This window comes from Chroicocephalus ridibundus, chromosome Z (assembly GCF_963924245.1).
Source record: "Chroicocephalus ridibundus chromosome Z, bChrRid1.1, whole genome shotgun sequence".
NCBI lineage: Eukaryota > Metazoa > Chordata > Aves > Charadriiformes > Laridae > Chroicocephalus > Chroicocephalus ridibundus.
Window position 1 is genome coordinate 55,901,783 of NC_086316.1, and position 22,077 is coordinate 55,923,859.

At 42.2% G+C, this 22,077-nt stretch overlaps 1 protein-coding gene and 1 long non-coding RNA gene across 11 annotated transcripts in view; one reads left to right on the top strand and one right to left on the bottom strand.

Annotated features, from left to right (window-relative positions):
* Nucleotides 1–22,077, top strand: part of LOC134508951 (uncharacterized) — a 56,323-nt gene that overhangs the window by 33,606 nt on the left and 640 nt on the right. The window contains exon 4 of one of the 3 annotated variants that reach the window (XR_010069188.1): nucleotides 9,807–10,735. The exons of 1 other annotated variant lie outside the window; for it this stretch is intronic. This is a non-coding gene — a long non-coding RNA (uncharacterized LOC134508951). Of the gene's footprint in view, nucleotides 1–558; nucleotides 783–9,806; nucleotides 10,736–22,077 lie in introns of those variants that run through there. One more of the 3 variants, XR_010069186.1, reaches the window with a different exon arrangement.
* LOC134508947 (programmed cell death 1 ligand 1-like) lies at nucleotides 3,733–21,945 on the bottom strand. 8 transcript variants are annotated; one of them, XM_063321178.1, is made up of 9 exons: nucleotides 15,790–21,945; nucleotides 14,664–14,713; nucleotides 12,529–12,597; nucleotides 11,512–11,865; nucleotides 10,744–11,025; nucleotides 9,334–9,444; nucleotides 6,776–6,826; nucleotides 5,741–5,806; nucleotides 3,733–4,750 (listed from the first exon to the last, which is right to left on the bottom strand). In XM_063321178.1, exons 1-9 carry the CDS (start codon nucleotides 15,900–15,902, stop codon nucleotides 4,728–4,730), a joined length of 1,119 nt encoding a protein of 372 aa, XP_063177248.1. In that variant the 5' UTR covers nucleotides 15,903–21,945; the 3' UTR covers nucleotides 3,733–4,727. The 8 variants fall into 8 exon arrangements, with proteins under 8 accessions (XP_063177248.1, XP_063177243.1, XP_063177245.1 ...); XM_063321173.1 differs by having other exon boundaries at nucleotides 14,160–20,179; nucleotides 21,215–21,943; XM_063321175.1 differs by having other exon boundaries at nucleotides 14,160–15,895; nucleotides 16,814–21,943.

The window sequence follows — 22,077 nt, forward strand, 5'->3', positions numbered from 1 at the left end:
CTGCAAATATAGCAAAGTTGAGAGGACAAAGCTTGGACAATTGGATTTAAGTTGGCCCTGCTTTGAGTGGAAGGTTGGACTTGGTGACTGCCAGAGCTCCTTTCCAACATAAAGTATTCTGTTTTCTTAAAAAACTTTATCAATGGATGTGTCTGTGCGTTTTACTGTTACTAGGTACTATTTACTTACATACTGCAGTTTATCACTCTATCTTTTAATTTATGACGACATAATGGGTGGGAGACATAAAAGAGGGCACAGTGGTCTCTTACCAGGTTTCTTGGATGAATTAGTGCTACAGGTGGGACATACATACTCTTTTGTCTCCCGTTAATGCCTCATCACTTGGGAGAATTGTGCTGTAGCTCCACACAATAATGGCTGTGGCTTTGGTCCCGTGAATCCTGGCTGGTTTGGGACAATGTATGATGATGTCTGGCCTCATTGTTCCAGTCTGACTCAGATTGTGAAATCATGTCTCCTGCTGTCTGGAGCAGACCAATCCATCTCAACAAAACAACTACTGTTTGTTTGTTTGTTTGTTTGTTTGTTTTTCAGTAAACTTATCCTGCGTAGCCCTATCACATAAAGTAATTGCTGGGTAGCCTGACCTTTTTCCAGAAAAACTCCACTGAGCTCTTGGGCAACTGGAAGAAGTCAATGGCTTGGATGATTTTACACTTGAAGGAGACAGAAAAGTCCACAGGGCCAGAGTTGAGCTTGAGCTACGAATTAAAATTAAAGTCAAGTTTGCCTGACGTTCTAACACTTTAAGTAAAAGCAAAGGGGAAAAGATGACAGCAAACTGATGTCTGTGTTCTTTTTGCAAGTATGTGAGAGTGGGGGAATTGACTCTTCCTAAGGCACTTCTTCCTGAATGATGCTTATGCCTACTATTTCTCGTAACTCCATCTTTACCCTCCACCTGCCACCAACTCTCAAAGGCCTTGTTTCCTTTGTGGCCTTCCACTCTAAGACAAATACCCTATTTTGGGAGAAGTATTTTTGCAAACGCACCTTGCAATTAATAACATCTTTTAAAGGATTTATTAATGGTGAATAAGGAAAAAGGCAGGAAAGTATGAATGATGTGCAAGTCATGTAGAACCCATAGGCATTTTGAGGTGGGAAAGGCAGGAGATAACCCTCTGCCAGACAGACTGTAAAACATGGGTGTCCCAGCTGGAGCCATGGTGATTTCCAGCAAATGCCTTTGCAGAATACCAGTGTCCTACCAAGGGAGACTCTCTACCTGCATAAAGTCCTCGAGGAAGCCTTGTTTTGTTGATTGCTATGTTCCTTCTCGTCTGATTAGCCCTCTGCTTGCCTACCCTATCCACAACTTCCTTGCCAGTTTCTTGAGGAATCTCTAACTCCCCGGCATCTACATGTCTAGTTTCCCTGCAGGTATTAAGACTTCTTTTGGAAGGAAAAGAAAAGTGTTTCTTTTTCTCTTCCCACCTGACAGAAAAGGTACCCCAAAGTTACTTCACAGTCACCATCATCACCTTCTACTCATTCTGAGCCAGCTCTGGCTACAATTGGTTTCCTTCATGCGTTCCTGTGTTGGGACAGGGAGACAGAAAGCTCAGTGCAATTGCCCAAGAATCAGAGACCTGCCTTGGGCATCTCATGAGCCCAGCAGTACCTGGCAGGGACACTGCTGGGACAATCACCTCAACTGCAGGACCAGAGAAATATGGAGAGGGAGACGTGGAACTGGGGAGAAGATGCTGCAAAAGCAGAAGTCCCATTGGTAACATCTGCAAAAGCAGAAGTTCCACTGTTAACATCTCTGCCATTTTGCTGGTTAGCCCACACTTGAATGATGCACCATTGGTACATATCACTCAAGGACATTTGAGTTACTTTTTTGGCCAAAAGGGAAAAGGGACACACATCCTTCATGCAGCTCCATGAAAAGCCCTGCAGGTCAATATCAATGATTCTATTTTTCTTACTACTAGTTATTCTTTAATGTAATTGTTATTAGTAATAGCATTCATATTCTACAAAATTAAATGTCACATCACAAAATATTTTTCAAAAGAATGAGTCCTGAACTCAAATACTAATAAGCCAATTTAGTTTGTGCACATGAACCAGGCTTTTCTGAGCACTTCTAGGCATCTAACAATGCTTGGCCATTAGGAAGCAAAATGCAGCTTACTGAAGCTGAGTCTGCTCTAGCTTCTTGCTGATTTCATTTTCCAGATATCCAAAAACACCAAAGTAGGATGCAAAAATCGCTAACTGAAGGAAACAAGATTATTACAAATATGGTATTTAAGTACATTTTTTGTGTTGGGATAGGCAGGATTTCCTCTCACCTTGTTCTCATGACCTAAATGTGTCATCTCTTCATTTAGGTGCTTATTCTCCTTCTGTCACAAGTGGAAAGTAACTGTGCCAAGACAACTCATGGCATTGGAGAATAAGCATGTGGGCCTGTCTCCCTGTATCCATAAAAAGGAAGCAGAGAGACTTAGCTTATCCTAAAAGCCTAATTTGTAAAATTTCTAAAATTAGATTAGACAAGTTCTGATTTGGATGTCAGAGAAATACAAAGTAGAGGTTATTTAGTAAGGACAGGTCTTTTCACATCATCTGTTATCCACCACACATCCTGTTTGTCTAATGAAGTAGCAAAATTTCAAGCTTCCTATCAACCACTCAGGAATTCAAGCACTGGCATTTTGGATGGCAGGGTTCAGCTACAGAATTTAAAAATATATTTATAACACCTCATTTCATTATCTTCATTATCTTCATTATTCATCTGATATACAGCACTGTCAACAGTAACTTACCTTTTCTCCTGCTGGGAAAAGATAAATGTAACAGTTCCTGCTGTCTGGTGGAGCTCGATAAAGACATCGACTTCAGTTTTGTGATACTAAGCATGCACTAACAGCACTGTCGTGCAAAGGCTGATAAGAACTAAAAGGAGTAGACTTTTTACTTTAATATGCAAACAGCTGTTGCAGTCTCAAAGAGGAAGTAGAAAATGAAGAGGTTGTCTGGAAGGGGAATGATTTATGTGGTGATATGAAACTCCACTTGAGTGTTGAGGAGAGTCAGTGCTTTTTCTACAAATGGCCCTAATATTTCCAAAGCCATTCTTGCACTGCGGGAATGATTAAAAACTGGTCATCACCTTCAGTGATGCCCAGACTGTGGCCTCAGAAAGCATGTTGGGAAGCAGGAGGAGATGTTCAAGTTCACAGAGAGTCCTTGAAGAATCAAATGTCAAAAATCAGTATCAGAATATGTAAGCTCTACAGTGAATTAGGGAAATCACTTTACAGTAACTATTTTACTTAACTGAGGTCTACCGACCTCAGAGGTAGACTGAGACTGAGGTCTCAGTTATGGTTATGAAACACATTTCTCTGTCCTAGTATATAGGGTAGCTTTCTGAGATGTATTAAACACAACTTTACATTAGCTAGATCGAAGCCTTTGGATGAGGGCTGCATTCACATCCTTAGGACTGCACAACAGACTCGTTTGTTTTAAACTGAAAGAAAACCAAACTCTCAGTCCAGTGAGATTCCAGATCTCCTCTGTCTCTTCTTTGTGGGAGCCATTAGAGGGATAACATGGGCATAGACACTGTTCTGTACCCAAATCTTAGACACCTGAATTTCCCAGAAAAAACACAAGCAGTGCTAACACTACTTATTGACAAGTCAGAGAGACACGGAAAAAACACACGAAAAACAAAACATATTTTATTAAAAAAATATAACTGTGAATAGCCTTGTAATAAATATTTTCCACCTGTGTGTGACCCCCCCAAAAAGCTATGCAACTAGCAAAATATAACACAGCAATAGCTTAAGAAATGGAATGTTCCCTCAGCATTTCTTAAGGAATCACAAGAGCATGTACTTCATGTGCTAGAAGTGAGAAGGTTCTCCTTCTACGCCCACGATGAACAAAAAGGAAGTCCAAATGAAGAGCGGTTCTTCCTGAATGTCTGAAGAGTTGTCTTATCCCCAAATGGCAAATCTGAAGAGTAATGAGCAGTAACCAAGTAGTGCCAGCTATATCACGAGGAAATTAAATCCCCAAAACACATTTCAGAGAAAGAGATCAAGAAGTTCAGTGTTATCTAATAATTTCCAAGCCATAGTTGCCAAGAGGGTTACAGCAGCTTTTTCAGGGTTAGCTGTGAGTATCTTGTATTTTAAGATCTACACTAAGGACAGAAAACGCCCTGTCTGTATGGCATCCCGTCTTGTTGCACCTTTATCTTTTATGAGGATCAAAGTATTGAAAAAATCCTCCAAAAGCTGGAATACAAAATCTCTACAGGGAACCAAGAGCTCAAGTGGTAAAAAAAAAAAAAGCCAGAAGATGGTCTATTCAAGAACTGGCCATGAAATTCATGACGGTCATAGACCTAAAGTGCTCAACCTTAAAGATATTTTTAATGAAATGTGTCTTTGAAAGTGCATGAACTTGAGAAAGCAGAAACCTGGATATTTAAATAAATACCTCCAAACCTAGTCACATGTACAGAAGCCTGAATCCAAGGACTTTTTATGGAATAATAATTCTATTAACTTCATTGCAGTTTTTCCTGACTTAACGTGATATGGAAGAAGATTGCCATCACACAACAAAAACAAAAACTTAATATCCCCCTTAACAGACAGAACACAGAACATCTGAGCTGTCAAAACTTCACCGCAGAGGAAAAAAAGCTTCCCGTGCTTTCTCTAGGTCTTCTCAATTTGCATATCTGTAAAAGAAAGAATTATATGAAAAAAATATCAAATTACGAAATGATGATGTCACAGAACATTTAATGGCTTTGGGACTCTTTCCTAGAGTTTGGAGGTACCCAAAAAATTTCCTTCATTGTCAAAATTAAAGATCTGAAATGAAATTAATTAAAAGGTCAAATGGAAAAAGAAGATCGTCATGGGAGGAAATAAAGCGGTAGTTCAAACACACAGGTGGGAAGTGCTCTTTAGCAAGTACGGTGAAATTGCTGTGGCTTAGGTCCCCCATTCTTTTAAAATCTTCTTTTAAAGTCTTTCAGATACATTCAGTGCTCTATCTGTTGGCATCCCTAGCAGCGTATCCCCAGGCCCTGACTTTTTAACTGGGAGATCTATACCTGCAAGACCAGCAGGCTTACCTTTGTTTATGTTTATACCAGTAAAGTGTAGCAGGGAGGGATTCGGGATGTAATTAATGTAGTGCTTCAGAAGTCAGCGAGAACATGAAAGAAAAAATTCACCCTCCTGTTCCATACCACAGTATGTTTCAGAGTCTACAGAGATTCGGTCATTTATTTTCTTGCTTTGCTGAGACAGAATCTCACGGCTTGAGAGTTGCTTGAGTGGCCCTGATGGGTTAAGGTCTCTCTACCTATTGCCATCCCACTCCTTCAGGTGTGCTTGCACAACTCTTTCTGTAGCAGAAGTGTGAGCTAAGCAAAATACTAATTTGGGTTGTTATGTATCTCCACATCCCATTTTCCTTAGCATGGCTTTTATTTTCATGTTTAAAACCAGATTAATTATTTGATATAACTTCCAGTACACAATGAGTTATGATGGTGAGTTTGTAAGACAGAGAACGGGAGGCTCCACTTCTCTTGAAGGCTCTGTCTGTTGAAACAAGGGACTAAATAAACCAGCCGTGAATCAAGGCTCCGATGACCACAAATGATTGATGCTGTGTGCAATTTGCTACTATTATTCCCTTTATCATTTATACTTACATTTCAGCTCTTCGTCTTCAAAAGCAGCATCTCTGCAGTCATGTGTATCCTTATCTTTTGACAACTCTTTAAAAAAACGACATACATACAGATAACAATCAGCATAGCTTAAACTTTTCATATAGTGATAAATCTTTGCTAAAAGCTGCTATCTCAGGCCATCCAGGAACAACGTGACTTAAATGCAGATCAGGAGAAGAGATTAAAACCAAATGTTTTGTCCATTTGGGGTAATTATTCTCAAGAGAGGTTTTCATAGGAAAAACCCCAACTGCCGGTATGAACTAACTTTCAGGCAGCAGTTTAATTTGAAGTGGTGTCCAAAGAAAACCCCACAACAAATTAAAAAACAAAAACACAAAACCAAAATAAACCCAGCCATGAGCCATCATGACTAAAGGATTTTAATCTCTTCTCTCACACAGTAAATATTAACTCTCTCCACTCTTTCCTCCATTTCTGACTGTCATGGTGGTACCGGCCATTCACTGAGATTTGCTCATAGCAAACAGCATCAACTATCTCAACAGGAGGAAACAGAAACTGTTAGGGACATTAAAGCTTCTTCCCGTGTTTCTCTCAACAGGGCCAAACCGTCTGTCCTCAATGTTGTGACAAAGACCCTCAAATGCACACTATCGTATCAGGGAAAACACAGGATCATGCCAGCATGGCTCAAATTGCAGCACAGAGCCTCACGCCACCGTGTGAGGCCACCCTGAGGCAGGTGTTCCAGGGAGCATGTCCCATCCTATCACAGACTTTCCAAAACACAGCACACCACTCTGTTCTTTTCTGGACGTGCTCCTGGAACAAGTATGCTTTTTCTTCCATGTTTTCCTTTCAAGAAGGTGACACAGTAATGAAAAATTACTCTTTGATTGTAATTTATAGTTGTTGCATAAGTGAAAAGTAGAAAGCAAAACGAAAGTTGGATGTAAATCTGCATTTTCTTGTCACCGTTACAAAGTAAACTCTCGAGCAATTATTTCCACAAGAATCACACAGAGCTAGATTTATGCCGTATGTACGTACTTGCTATTGATGAACTAGCCACAGGTGTTCTGTTGTTCTTATTTGCTCTAGCTGAAAGAAAACAAGAGAGAAAAATCAAAAAGAAAACAAAATACTTGAGATCTAATGGGTGCTTAAGCACAGTGGTGGTAAAGGCACACTTAGCACAGTGTAATCATTGGTTCTCAAAACACTCCATTTCTTCAAAGACTTTAAAATATATTCTTCAGTGCTCCCAGTCTGTCAGTTTCCTTTCCAATTTCCTTTCCTCACTTCTAAGTCAGAACTCCATCGATACTATACACTAATATCACTGAAAAATACTTGTTCAAATGGTTTTCCATTGTATATTTTCACCTAGAATTTGAATATATTGGGCAACAGGGAACAAGAAGGGGATCACCTTCTTGATGCTTTTTGAGGGGAAAAAAGCCCATATTCCAGAAAGGTTCCATTCTGAAAGAATCACTTGTCTGGTCACGTAGGGCAGCTTCTGTTGTGAAGGAAAAACTTGTTGCTACTACTTTAGCTTCTGAATCAACTTGTAGTTTATTACACTCACACACATATAAATAACATAATCATGAAAATCACATACATTGTGACATGTATATACATTATCATGTATAAACACAAACAATAAATATTACTCAAGCAACCCAGGAAACTTCTGACCTTCACTGAAATCCCCAGAAGGGAATCTTTTGAGAAGTCAAGGAGTTTGCTGTCCCTTCTTCCACTTTCATGTTCTGCTCCTATTCCTATCACGTTCTTAGGACAAGTATATTCTCACACATGCAGCGTTATCTACCCTAACCCTGCCTTCTGCAGTCTGCTAGCATCACCTGCAAGCCTGTTAAGCTCCTGTAATCCAGGAGATGCATTTGTGACCAAAACACTGAAAATCCACATTTAGTTCTATCTTGTATTTATTTTGTGGAACTTGAACATGAATGCTCAGTATAGAATTTGCTTATAGATGTAATTTCCAGGCAGAAATTAGGGCTGTTTCTGGTTTTCACTGAGGAAAAGAGAGCTGGGAGACAGGAAAACCAACAGTTCTGCTATACCCCCTCCGAAAGTACATCTCTCTTAGCGTGGAAGCTTTTGAGATACCACTTGGAAAGACAGTACAACTAGCCTTTGCATTAGTTCCGGATGAGTTTCATGTTAGGTACACACATTTACACCTCCTATCAAATGCAAGAATTTTGACAGGTGCATTTAGTCCACTATCATGTTCAGGTTTTGGGAGCATTTCTGGTAATAATTTACAGAGTCATACCAGTATAATATGATAAAGCTGTATCAGCTTCAATGCCTCCTGTACTTTTTCTCTGCAGACAACTTGACCCCCCAAAAACTCAAAAAGTTATTTGGAAAACAAGAAGTAACTATGCTTCAGCTAAAAAACCACACAAATTTGTTATACAGAGGAAGGCTTCTGGCCAAAACTAGAATGTTCAGCAAAAACACTTTTCCTTTCAACATTTTCTAATGACTCCTATGGATGTTCTGAGATCTACATGACTTTATTGCATCTGTTAAAATGAAGAGTGAATATAGAATATAGAACCTCTATATAGATTCTGAATAGAGAATATATATGAGAGAGAGAGAGAGAGAGAGAAAATATAGAATCCTGAATATAGAATTTCTGAATATAGAATCCTCAAACACACTTACCTTCTCTACAAGGAAAAAAAAAATACAACCAACCAACCAAAGAAAAAAAAGTAACAGTACTTATTTCAAGTTAAGCAACACATTTCAAACATTTTTGCTTTAATTTGAGGGCAAACTGTATTCTTTTCATCCTTAGATAACCTAAAAATTTCTCTAAGTTTTTTCTTTGGTTAGCAAGTGAAAACAAATTACCACCAACGCTTTAGCTCTTCAGCATAATGTGATGCTGAAAATGTCCAGTTCAAGTCATTGAAGTGAACTGAAAAAGCTCAAAACTTAAAAAGGAAATTAATCAAGTGGTATGAAGCCACAGGGGAGTCTTTCAGACTCAAAACCATATCATTTCATATGTAATCCACCGTTCTTATGGTGTTTTAACCAGAATAAAAATACACGTAGAATTCATAACAATTAGATCACTTAAAAAAACATGCTGTCACAGTTCAGTGAAATTTTTCAGCAAATGCAGGAAAAAAAACTCTAAAAACCCTCTTGTGTCCTGTCTGCTCCTAACATTCTGGTTCCCAATCAAAAGGGAGGACACAGAATAGGACAGTTGAATTTGCAGTGGGTGCATAAGCTATGCTTTGATGTTTGAATAGACTCGACACTAATCTTACTGCTCTACATCACTACCTATAAGAAAAATTAATAGAGATGCTTGGTAACTGGTTTGTGGGGAGCTGACAACCTGTTCCATTCTGCTAACTTGATAGTATTTAACTAAGTTGGAGAAAGAAAAAGAAATAAACAATGGGGCAAAAAATTTAGTGGTTTCAGGATGAAAGGTCTAAGGCAGACTTTTATTATCTCATTCCACCTCTGTGAGGATGAATTAACAGAACAGACTGATCGTAACTGAGATGATACACTGAAATAAATAATTTGAATACCTTTTTTTATGCAGAGCGTACATAGAAGCACAGATCCAAACAAAGCAGTCACAATGAGAATTGCTCCAACAAAGCGTCTGCTCTCAGTCCACAGAACACCATCAGCTGAATCTTCGAGAAAAACAAGTGGGTGGGGAAAGACATTACATAATTGCTTAAGCTTCTCCCTTTTCCTTTCATTTGCATCGTGTTATTTCTGCTATCAGCAGTTCAGACATGATAACAGCATTTTAGATTTTGCCTAAGGTCAGGTGCTGATGGTGCTCTTTACCGTATCTCATTATCCCAATAAAGGGGGGAAAAAAAAGATAGAACATACAGGTCCCTTCCAACCTAGGCGATTCTATGATTCATATTTCATTCATATTTATCTTTGCTTCCTGCATTCCATGCGATAGTGCCTTTGATTCCAGTCACAAATCCTGCTTGTCACCAGGGTACAAAGTGTGACATCTAGATTCCTTTCCCGTCAGGACTACAGGAAGGAGCTGATTGAGAAAGAGAAGAGAGTCCCTTTCATCTGGAAAAGCTCTGAATGCAAAGGGTGAGTGACCTCCTTGAATCCCAGAGGCACTTCTCGTTAAAACCAAACTTGCCCGGTCACCACTCGTTGAAAGGATGACTTGGCTGTCTCACTCCCAGCTGCCTGTTTCCACCCCCTGTCAGTCCCAGAAAGTGTGCCAGCAGAGGCATTTTTAAAACTGCATGGTGAACAGGACCAGGGGAATGACCTGACCAAGTAACTGCCTGATAAACAGAAATATTATTTTCGAGTTGGATCAGGTCCCCAGTCTGGTTGAAAGCTTGTGCAAACATATCTCAGTGCAACCCAGAAATTAAGAGAGTAACCAAAAGCAAAAGGCGTAGAGGTGGTGCCCAGTTAAAAGGTCCAATGAGAAATTGTATTAGTTTCGCCATTCACGCATCTTCCTTCAGTCCAGACTTTATGAGAAAAACAATCTGTGTATCATTTGTTAAATTTAAATATGCTCAAAGCAAAGGCTGTAGTGGTAGGAGAAGACCATATTCTTCAAATTTATTTGACAGTTATCATCAGCAAAACAGAACATTCTTGGAAGGTGTGTCTAATTTATATGGGAGGTTTTCCTTCCTAGGCTCCGAGCTATACGCTTTTCGGGTAATGGAACTTTTTTTAACCCTCAGACTCAATTTTCACTTAACTGTAGGTCATGCAAAATTACTATCCTTGAATTCTGTCCACACATGCGTGATGAACAAGTTAGTATGGTGGAAGCACACGCTAATAGCGAAACTTAACCGCGCAGGTATTTCTTTTTAGCCTTTTCAAAATTAGATAGGAAAGAGAAACAAATCGTGGCTGATTCAACTGGAACAAAATGACATAGTACCTTGAAGTGTGTTACCATAAGTGAAATGTAGAAATGTTACCTGCTATGCGTAAAATGGCAGATGTATTTTCTTGCAGCTCTTTATTCCAGAATGTACAGTAGAAAACCTCATCAGTCCTGCTTTTGATTGTAAGGGTACTTGTCACACGATATAGCTGGTCACTTCCAGTTTCATAACTTGTGTTTGCCTTATCAGTCAAATCTTCATATTCTCTGTTTTGCCATATCACTTCAGCTTGTGGGTATCCTTCTGACTGACACGTCAACTTCCAATTGTTGTCTCCTATGCTCACCACTCCTTGGGTTATAGTTCTATAAGGAGCTAAACAAACGGAAGAAAATTATCACTAATAGGAAGCTAGAAGAAGAGTATATATTAGCAAGACACCTTTTCTTTATCCCCAACCCCTGTGTCAAGTTTCTGTACATCAGCTTGGATTTTGTAAAACATGCTCTCGACAGGGAAAATAAATATTGCTATGGTGTCTCTCCATAGTAACTGGAGGTACACGATTTATTACAATTTTCACGCTACTTAGAAAACTGCGTTAGCTTTCTGGTCTTTGTCCTGTCTAAATGGTTTTGCAACACCATTTCTCATATGTCATTATGGGAAATAAAGGACAGAACATGGATTCAACCTAGACAGAAACATAAAGTTATACAGCCATGCAAGGTCCATGAGGTGGCTCCTGTCTGTGGAGAGGTTTCTTTAAATGCTAGCCCAGACATAGCTCGCTACAGGGGCTTCTCTGAAATCTTTTAACAGTATCAGATAGCACTGAACCTCCTGCAGTAGCACACTCACCCTTAACTTTCAGATTGATCGTCTTGTAGTCGGCTCCCCCATAGCCAATAAGGCAGCGGTAAAACCCTGCATCTCTGAGCTTCACATCAGTGATCTGAAGGAGAGACTGTCCCAAGTTCAGATTCTCTTTCAACAATTTTATTCTTCCCCTAAAGTCACTGTGCTGGCTTTTGAAGTCTTCCTTTCCTTTGAGAAGCACATAAACCTGCTTCTTTAACTCATCTTTCTTTTCCCAGCTGACACTTAAATCTCTAAACTTTAATTTCCCATTCACTGGAAATGTGCATTCCATGGTCACGTTGTTCCCGTGTTCCACAGTGTAGAGTGTCCGGGGAGCTTCAACTGTGAACAAAGCTGAAAAACAAAATTTGGAAGAAAATATAATATAATTCCAATTATAAGCCTAATCTTCGAAGTCATGTCTTACCATATACATGGGATGTTTAAGGACCAAAAGTATCTATCTATCTGCCCTGTTCAGAAAAGTTAAACATTTTTGCATGCACTTGCCCAAGTTTGGGACAAACTGGGCTATTTAAACCTGCAGACACCTGCTTTGTGCACATACGCAGTGTGACGCTGTCCTAAAAATAGGCGAATGTGTGTGCACGGCCCCTCAGCTGCTGCTTTCAGAACACTGCCATGGTAACAGGCAATTGTTAGTGCCTTGGATGGGGAAGTTCTGTTTATAAAAATGTCAACAGTTTTTGCAGACAATGTTAAAGAATACATGACAATTCCCAGGTTTGACAGCCCCAGTGAAACTTTTTGCACAATACAAATGGTACCTTGTCTGAAACGGTGTCTGTGCTGAAACACTGACAGGGATTTTAACCTGGCCCCACATCAAAGCACGCGTATCTAGTTTAGTGTGAAAGCTAAGACCTTTTTATTTAAAGCACTAAGGGAAAAAACCCCAAACGCTAGCACTGAATGAAAACAGGAATTAACATTTCTGTGCTTATACGTTGAAAGGAAACAAACAGTTCTACCGCTTCTTACAACTCAGCTTCTTACCATTTAGGAAATGCCAGTAGAATAAAAATGTATACAAAAGCAAAGACTTTTCCATGATGTAGATAGAACCTAAAAAGATAAAATAATAGACAAATATAACTATCTGCTCATTTTCTAACTTGCACTGTGAAATACATTTTGTAGTCATTCCACACAAAGAACTGGACAGAAGGCACCAAATTCCACTATAGACGAAAACGTAACAAAACTGCACCATTAACTACCTTGGATGATCGTGCAGAAAGCTTCCTGCACGGATGCGGGAAGAACATCTAATTGTATTTGCTTTAAATACTTGTCCTTGGTTACAGCAAAATATATGCTTTATATGTCTGTCAATTAGTAAATAAATACTCCCCAATACCCAACTGTTCCCCTAAATTGTAGCAGGGAGTGTTGCTCCTGCCTGGAGAAGAAGGGAGGAGTTTTCTGTAGGCGTCCAGTGGAAGAAATAGAACTCAGTTCTTCCCCACCTGTGTGCCTTACTTTAACACACTGTGCACATACCCTGCTTTGTAACACCTGGTCTCACAGTACTTAACATGGGGCTCATGAAGTTACATATAATGTGAACGGAATTTGTGCCGTAATTAATCACTTAATGAGTATTTACACAATAGCGCCTTTGTAAAACAGTGACAAAACCAGTCAGCCTACAAACAAAATCTGTTTCTTGAATTACTGCTGCGTTACCTCTGAACATGTAAATTATTTCAATTATCTGACAGAAGTTTTTCCCCTCTTTATTGACAAAGCTTTTATACTCCTACACAACACTTTAACATTATAAAACACTCATTAATGTCAATTCATACACTTAATCATCACACACCCACTGCACTTACTAAATGTGCAATTAAGTCAGAGCAATAGTCGTACCAAGCATTGCCATAATTTTTCAAATTCCTCTCAAGAAAAATTCAAATTCACTGTAATGGAAGTCTTTCTTGAGTACAGAGAACTGTAGAATTTTATCTACATGAAGTCTTCATTTTGGATATCTATATGAAGTCTTCCTTTTGGATACCCAAACAGCCACAAAAATAAAGAAAGATTGCCTTCAGTTGCTTTCTAGTGGTAACTCCAGTGTTTGCATAAGAAATTAGGCAACTGTACTACCCGTCACTCTTCCTAACTGATGAAATCCTATCTGGACTGCAACTCTTACCATTTTTGGTAAGATGTTTTGTCTTTCTTTCTCTGATTGCCAAATTTACGATGATAATAAAATAACAATTTTGCCCTGAATCTTAAGATACATGTGCCTTTTCAGTGTTGTGGCTTAACGGAATTAGACTCCTCATAAGAATTTGATTCAAGCTCCTTTTTCCCTCAGATTGCTGCTGGAAACCCAATAGCGGGTCTGCAGAAGGCAACACAGATGGAGCTGAGAAAGAGAGTCAATCTAATACATTGTTAGGCAGACACGAGGAATTACAAAAGGATGTATTGCCAACAGGGACAGGAAAATACAAGTCCGATCCCCAGGGTGAAAGATCTGTTTCATTGGTAAATAAATCCCAAGCTTCTTAATGTGGTTAGGTACCCAATTCATGATGCTCTAAAAATAACTCACAAACCGCTGCCTAATCCTGTGTGTACCTAAGAGTGATGTGCGCGCACGAGAGTACCTCCATCACGATGCCACTGCCTGAGTGACAAACAGTCCAGCGCACCAACTGAGCTCCAGAGCAAAGCTTCTCAAACAAGGCAGAGGCACACCGATCTCACCAGGCTGCTCTGACCAGGCTTACTCTAGAGGCAAGCCTGCAGAAGAGCGAGATGCTGACTTGTAGCACACTCAGCCACAAAACACTTTCTACTTTTTTTTGCTAAAGTAGCTGAGAGACTGCTCAGAACAAATAATAGCACATATACTACAGCCACAGAAAGATATCCCTACCCATGCATGCAACCCATACCCACTTTTTTGTCAGGAAACGTCAATGTTGGTATGAACTCCAGGAGAGGTGTTTGGATTAACTCCTGGAAGACGGATGACAAGAAGTAAGCTTTTATGGTTCCAAGACCCACGGTTGTATCCTGCAATTGCTGACCTTTAATTTGCATGTTTTCTCCCACTGTAGAAGAAAACAAGCCTTACTACACACAAAAGAAGTATGACTATTACTTACAAAATTCCTCAAGACTGAGAAAGTCTGCTGCTGTACTCAATTTTTCACTTTCAGAGAGAAAAAAAAGTAGGTGCACATCAAATCCAGAAGCACATGCAAAAACCTGCTGCAATAACCATGACAGACCCTTATCCAGTTTCACCTTGAGCAGAAGGAACCTCTGGCTGGGTTGGTTGAAGCAGCTGGATGCCAGTTGAAGTTTTTTACCAAAGCTGCAATCTTCTTACAATTTTTCTCACAGAACCTATCACAATGCTTCTTCTCTCCTCCTGCTGGCTTCTGACATCTATGGCAAACACAGTTTTATAAAAGCAAAAAGATATTCGCTGTGCAAAATGCTCTTCAGTATTGCTGCTTTATGTTTCCCTCCCAATCAAATGAAGAAGACAGGAAAAGCAGAACTATTTGCCCAAAGACTTCTTGTGACAGAACTTAAATGTTGATGTAACTCCACCTACTTCTTCAGGAAACTTCCCCACTATTTGAAAATTCCCCACTAGGGAAAATTCTCTATTGCTAATAGTGGTTCACTGTAACCAGAGACAGAAATGTTGGGAAAATGAGTACATAAAATGCCACAGGCATTTTGAGAAACGTGTCATCTGATCAAAGCTGTATGTGAGCAAGTCCTTGGAGTACCAATAGCAAGAAGTCATCCGTCTACACAAACTGGGGGTCCTTACTGTACTAATCCCAAGTGGTGCCAAACAGCTGATAACAATGACTGGAAAATGCTACACAACTTACTCATGTCTGCAAAGGTTGTAAGTAGGAATAATGGGAAGAGCATTGCCTACCTGTTGCTGGTAAGAACAGATATTGTCTGTTTAAGATTTGAACACAATGAAGGCCCCGTGCCTTGCCACTGTGTAGTGCAAGAAGAGTTGTCAAGCCAATGCATTAGCTTAGCAAAAAACGAAGAGCGCTGTCTTTTTCTTTTTCTTGATTGTAGAAGTCAGTCAGTACAGAAAAAAACCCAAGCCCAAACCCAAGTATTAGAAGCCAAAGGACGTACTCACGTTAACTTGCAGACCGTAGTGGGATAACTTGGTCAACAGCACAAAATACAATTTTAAACGTATGTTTCAGTGTAAGTTCACACACTTATGTTGTCTTTGCATATCTCAAAAAAGGGTTGAGATTCTCAGAAGAGTTAAACTGCTGTGAAATGACCCCTTCAAAGTTTTCAGGAAGTATTTTCTTCGTTCCACTTGACAGCCCACTCACAGTATCTGTCATGGAAGCAAAAACATAATACAGAAAACTGGTAAGAGTTAACCTTTTTACTTGATGTGTGGGAGGAACGTGGAGACAGTGGTATATGAAATAGCTGAATGTAACATTTGCGTTCTGACAACCTGAAACTACCTTAGGAGGTTGAGGGGGTGGATTTCCGCAATAGGTGAGACCGATGGAGGTTAATTTCCACTGATTTCTTCTGTGCTTAAAAACAGGTTTAATGACATTTTCTCATAGAAAAAGGAAAAAAAAAAAAAAAGGTGCAACCAAAAGAAACGGAAACAAATTTGTAAAATACTGTGAGACCACAGAAGCCATTGATGTCGCTAGCTTTCAATGTCAGAAATTTAGTTTCCTCTTTCCCGTTGCTTGCCTTGAGGTCGCAGGGTTGCTTTTCCCATTTGAGTATTTAGTAGCAAACAAAAGACCAGAACAAGTTTTTTTGGTTTGGGGTTTTGCTTTGGTTTGGTGGGGTTTTTTTTTAATATGTATATATACATGTGTGTGTGTATATATACATATATATATATGTATACACACACACGTTTAACAGCACGGTTATATACCGCTGTTGCTGTTTGTTCGTTTGCTTGTTTGACCTCTGTTCTGCAACAGGTTTCCCAGATTTCCCAAATATCTGTCTTGCCTGTCACTGGGTACTCCTAAGCAAAGCCTGTGACCGCCATAGCCTTTAGGGAGAAAGCCCCCGGGAAGCCAGGGTCGCGGCAGGGCAGGACGGGGGTCCCTGCGGATCCACCCCGGGACACCCGCTGCCGGCAGCCCCCGGCCGGGCTGAGCTCCGGGGCCAGCCGGAGGTGCCGGAGGTGGGGCGGGGGGGCGGACAAACACCCGCTCCCGCCCGGGCAGGCAGAGACCCTCCCGGCCGACCCCCGGCCCGGCTCCCCCCTTACCTCCGCGGGCCCTCGGGGCGCTGCGGGACGCCTCCCCCGGCGGCCGCCCCCGGCGGCTGTGGCTCTGCGGCGCGGCGCGGAGCGGGGCTCAGCCCAGCCCAGCCCAGCCCAGCCCTGCCCGGCCCGGCCCGGCCCGGCCCGGCCCTCCCTCACGGGTCGGCCCCGCTGCGTTAGACCCCGGCCCAGGCCTTAGCCGGCCGCCCCCGCTGCGCCTCGGTGGTCGGAGGCCGCCCCGGGAAACCCTCCGGTCGGCGCTTCTCCGCGGAAAGGCGTCCCGAAAAGCCCCGTCGCCCGGCTGACAGCCCCGCGCTGCTCAGCGCCCCAGCCCCGGGGAGCCCTCCCGGGAGACTCGTCCATTCCTGAAAGCCACAGGCTCTCGGGAAACAAAACCGAAAGCGGGCACCGCCGCTGTGTCATCGTGAAATCACGTCCTTCGCTCCCCAAACGGATGGCTTGCCTGGTGACACCTGTTGAGGTGGAGGAAGACTGATGTCAAAGGGCTGGATTTTTGGATGACTACGCAGCATCCGGGATGTCTGTGAAATCCAGGAGCTATTTGCTGCTTCTCCAGAGAGAAAGAGGCAGTCCGACTTTACTTAAATAACTCTGTTCTCTGCCACTTAAAGATCTTGCAGAGGGATAGAACTCCAGTTCAATAACCTGACAATACAATTTGATAACACAGTGTGGCACACGGTTTCTTTGCTGTGAAAATGTTTGTTATGTTGTGAAACATAACCCTAACAAGATCTCTGCCGCAACTTCCCCAAAAGAAAGAAACCCCAAAATGAGAATATTAATCAGGACATTAATCTACCACAGAACCGAGGAGCCATTGTGATAACAGTTTACTAGCGAGTACGTTTACAGAGTGGCATATAGAACAAATTCAAAGCTGTAACCCGTGGCACCATGTACGTGGCACAGACGTGTACTGAAGGAGGGCAAGGACAGCCACACCCTTGTGCTCTCTATGCCGGAATTATCAGGTACTGCCGTCTGTAATACGTAGTTAACATTTCTATGGGCCATAAACCAGCAGGTGGTTGAGAAGCCTACGTGGAAGCTATCCAGTTTTTTGGCACATTGCTGGGGAGGTGCTTGACAAAGATGGGTTTCATTCACTGACTTGGGTCCAAATCTTCCGAAATTATATAATGTGAGCCTCTCAGAAAGGAGGATGTGGAACATCAGGTTCTCCGATAAAAGCTCCTCCACACCCCCACAGAGAGGCAATGGCAGGTGGGGAACCCAAATAACACCCTACTGCTCCCAGGCACATCACAGGAGTTACCAGCCCATCAGAGACCCACCCCAGCAAGCACAGAGGAGCACAGAGGCCCCAGGGCGGGTGGGAAGCCAAATAAGAGACTCAGAGGAAGGGACAGCCTGCCTGGGCCCCTCCCAGGACAGCCTCAGCTCCAGGTCTGAAGCCCAGCAGGATGAGCCAGCACCACAGCACCTTTCAGACTGAGGGAGCTGGTGGTGTGCTGTGGGACACATTACGGGATGCAGGGGAAGAGCACTGTGGCATTGCACAGGGCTTGCTATGAGATGCTTAAGGGAGGAACCAAAGGTGGGAAAAGGGATAGATCTAAGTGACTTTGGAAGGAACAAGTGTGAGACAACAGAGGCATAAGGGAATAAAAAGGACTGCTTGCATATAAAAAACAGTTGCTAGTTGATGCACTTGTCTGGCCATGCCCTGTGCCCAGTTAGTGCAGTCTGTCCTCTCGTTAAATTGCTTTCTGACTCTTTTCACGCGTGTGGGACTCTTTATTCGGGGGGTGATGGCGGGGGGAATGTACGTATATGGGGGTCTGAGTGCCAGCAACTGGAGTCATACCATGGATCAGAGGACTCATGTCCATGATGCAGCAATTAGACACCGGAGTGGACTTCAGTGCCAGCACCTGCACCAAGACCTCGGCCGTAGCTGCCCCCACATCTGTGGCAGCAGCAGCTGGAGCAGGCGCAGGTCTGAGTGCCAGCAGCTAGACTGGGACCATGGGGCAGAGGGCCCCGGTGCCTGGGTGCCGGCAGCTGGGGAGATGTGAGTGACACCAAATGCCAGTCCCTGGGATGAGACAGGGGATCAAAGGCCGATGTTCCCTGGGAGCCAGAGCAAGAGGGTGTGTGAGTGTGTGAGAAAAGACCCAGCCGGATGAGCCAGTGCATATGCGCAATGCCCAGGGAGGCAGGGGGTGGGGGTCTTTGAAGGAAAGATCACAGGAGGAGCTGGGACCCTATCAGGGGGACCAAGGGAGTCCTAGGCAGCTGCTGGAGAGACCACGGCGTCTGGGGACTCTCTATGGGACAGACCCGCTTAGAGGCGTTGGGGTGTGTATGTCTCTAAGGGAGAGACCTTGGGGCTCGGTGCTGTGGGATCACGGGAGTCCTGGCCAGCCCTGGGTGGAGGCGTGCGGGGGGGACTGGGGTTTATGTCAGTAGCAGTAACTGGAGAAGGGCTGCACGCCTCCTGGCTCATGTGCCTAGATGCTAGACTGGGAGACTGGGATCCAGGGTCAGCCAGAGGGCAGACTGAATGAGCACAGCTACGGGAGGAATCCACCCTGTACATATGTATACATATTCCCGCCAGCAGAACTCTGTCAGAGAGAGGAACAGGATGAAGCTGTTGATGCTGTTCCTGTGGGTGGTCCGTGGGTCTGTGTCATTCCAAGGAAGCAGCTGAGTCACTATCCCTGGAGGCATGTAAAAGACGGGTAGGTGCTTAGGGACATGGTTTAGTGGTGGTTTTGGCAGTGATAGGTTAATGGCTGGACTTGATGGTCTTAAAGGTTCCTTCCAACCTAGACGATTCTATGATTCTACCCGTGTGGCTGGCCGTGTGTGTATGTATGTATGCAATGGGGTGTATATGTGAGTTCTGTGTGCATGTCCATACCGGGAATACACGCTCAGCTCACGCTGGTTGGACCTGTGGACATGGGGCTGAGGCAGCCTCACCTCTCTTGGGCTGCCAGATCTGCCCAGTTCCCCTGACATGCGGAACTGTTCCTTTCAGCCAGAATCACAGCGCCATGCCCTGTGTTACTGTCCTCTGCGTGCTGGATACCTTTCAAAACACAAAGACAAAAAGAGCTGGATTTGGAACACAACAGCTGGAATGCTTTACTGTATTCTGGTGTATGCTCTGAACAGCATTTACGCACTGACCTACAAATTTACCGCCAAATTTACACCTGTAAATGGAAATGGAATTTGGAAACAAAATATGGAAACATTTTCCATACTGGGAACAAAGAGCATCTCATGCACAGTACAACTGCATCCTTCCTGAGGATAGCCATATTTGGGTTTGCTGCACGTCTCCCCTGTTTTCAAACACACATCTTCATGGAACTGTAAAAAAAGGTGCATTTACCTTCAGCATGCTGAAGGAAGAATACAGGTTAGACTAATCTTAATGACAGGTACACTTAAAGTATTTTTTATGGACAAGCAGGAAGCAGAGCTTATATATAAAACTAAGAATCTTTTGCTATTATACCAAGCCTGCATTTGTCTGCATTACACCATTATGCCAGTCATAAAATCATGGTGGTACCATGCAAAGATAACCAAAATAAAACAAATTAGCTATAGAAAACTGATCAGTCAGCAAAATTGCTGCCAGAGACAAGCCAAATAACACCGAGGTGCAGGCAGGCCAAGAAAAGTTTAGACAGAGCAGGCCTGGCCAACCTCATCCCTGAGGCCTGGCAGACTCAGTACAAAGCTTATGGCCTACTGTTAGGAATGGAGATAGAGTAACACAGGCCTACAGGGTAACAGCAGTTCCCTGGGACTGCAAGGATTAGCTGTAGTAGTTACAGTGTATTGTAGCATACCTAGCATATGTAGTTTGTGTATTGGTCACATTTGGTATTTAATACGCAGTGCTACACGCGTAAAACTATTTTGTGGCTCTAAAGACTGCAGGTGAAACCCAAGATCAGTGACTGAAGTTAACACCCAGCTTTACAAAGCTGCCTTCATCACCAGAAGGGCTAAAAGGTGTAGCCAACTGATCCAGACCAAACCATGCCTCAGAGCACATCTGGTTCTCTGGAATTTCTTCTAACATCCACAGGGGCTGCTGTAGAGAGTAACCAGAGCCCACTGTGATACCCGCAACAGTGCCTGTGACCTCTGCACGTACCGTAGCAGAGAGGACAGCAACGTCTACAAACTCTGCACAGACAATCCAGAAGAGTTAGGGAACCTCTCTAACGGTATCAGGCATGATCAGATACTGAAGGGCCCTGTTAGACTGAGAAAATGTGGCAACATGAGAAGGGCAGTACAAACAAAAAAAAATGAAACGTTAAACACTATTCTTCAGGTTTTTTTATAGTGAAGAAAATGCTTTCTAGTAAACACTACATCAAATCTCACCAGAAAGGAAGAGGAGAATCAGATCGCGGGAGGGGGTACTGCCTGGTTAGCATTTACAGCACTTGTGCTGTATGAATCCTTTTCCAAAGAGAAAACCAGAATGAGCAAATGTGAGTTGAGCAATCATTATCCCTGGGAATTATTAAGCAGCAGCATATCTCTTTAGTCGCTTCTTCACTTTGAAGTCACAGGCTGAAACAAATCCCCTTCCAGTAAGAACAAATGACAAAAACATTCCCAGAATGAAGAGGAAGCTTCCAGTTTAAGAGCAACTTCACTAAGCCAATAAATGCTTTGGTTAACTAAGAGGATTAGATAACATTGGGACTTCCCTTACTACTAACAAAAAATGCTGTGTCAAAGCTAAAAGTTTATACTCGTTCTGTGTACGTGCTTGGATTTTCAAAGTTCACCTATCTACATATATTCACACACTTCCTTTTTTCAAAAGTCGAATAGTAAGAGGAAAACAAAACCCCAAAATCTTCAAGGATGTAATCATTTTTTGTCTTTAACATAAGACAGCAGAAATTTGGGGTTTTTGCTGAACACTCACTCCCAAACAAAATTAAGCAATTGTCACAAGTTAAAGAATTATCGTGAGGTTAAAAAAAGTCTTCCGGTCACTTGTGTTTACAGTCAGTACAGGCAGCTTACTCAAACAGATACACAGTGGCAAAACCAGGAAATGGGTTTGCTAAACACCATGAATTTAGGGCATTGATTTTTTTCTTTTATCTATTTATTTTATATCTTTATTGATTTATCTTTTCCAAACTATTTAATTATTTTGATCCAGCATCTTTAAAGTTATAAGGTATTAAATAAGCATTTGCTGTTCCATTTTGGAGAATGTCGATGTA

Coding starts and splice junctions, on each gene's coding strand:
- LOC134508947 (XM_063321178.1), bottom strand. CDS start 15,902: ATGACAGATACTGTGAGTGGGCTGTCAAGTGGAACGAAGAAAATACTT. Junction 12,598..14,663: donor TCTCAGTCTTGAGGAATTTT/GTAAGTAATAGT, acceptor TTATCTTTTTAG/GTTCTATCTACATCATGGAA. Junction 9,445..10,743: donor TGCCATTTTACGCATAGCAG/GTAACATTTCTA, acceptor TTTTTCTCGAAG/ATTCAGCTGATGGTGTTCTG.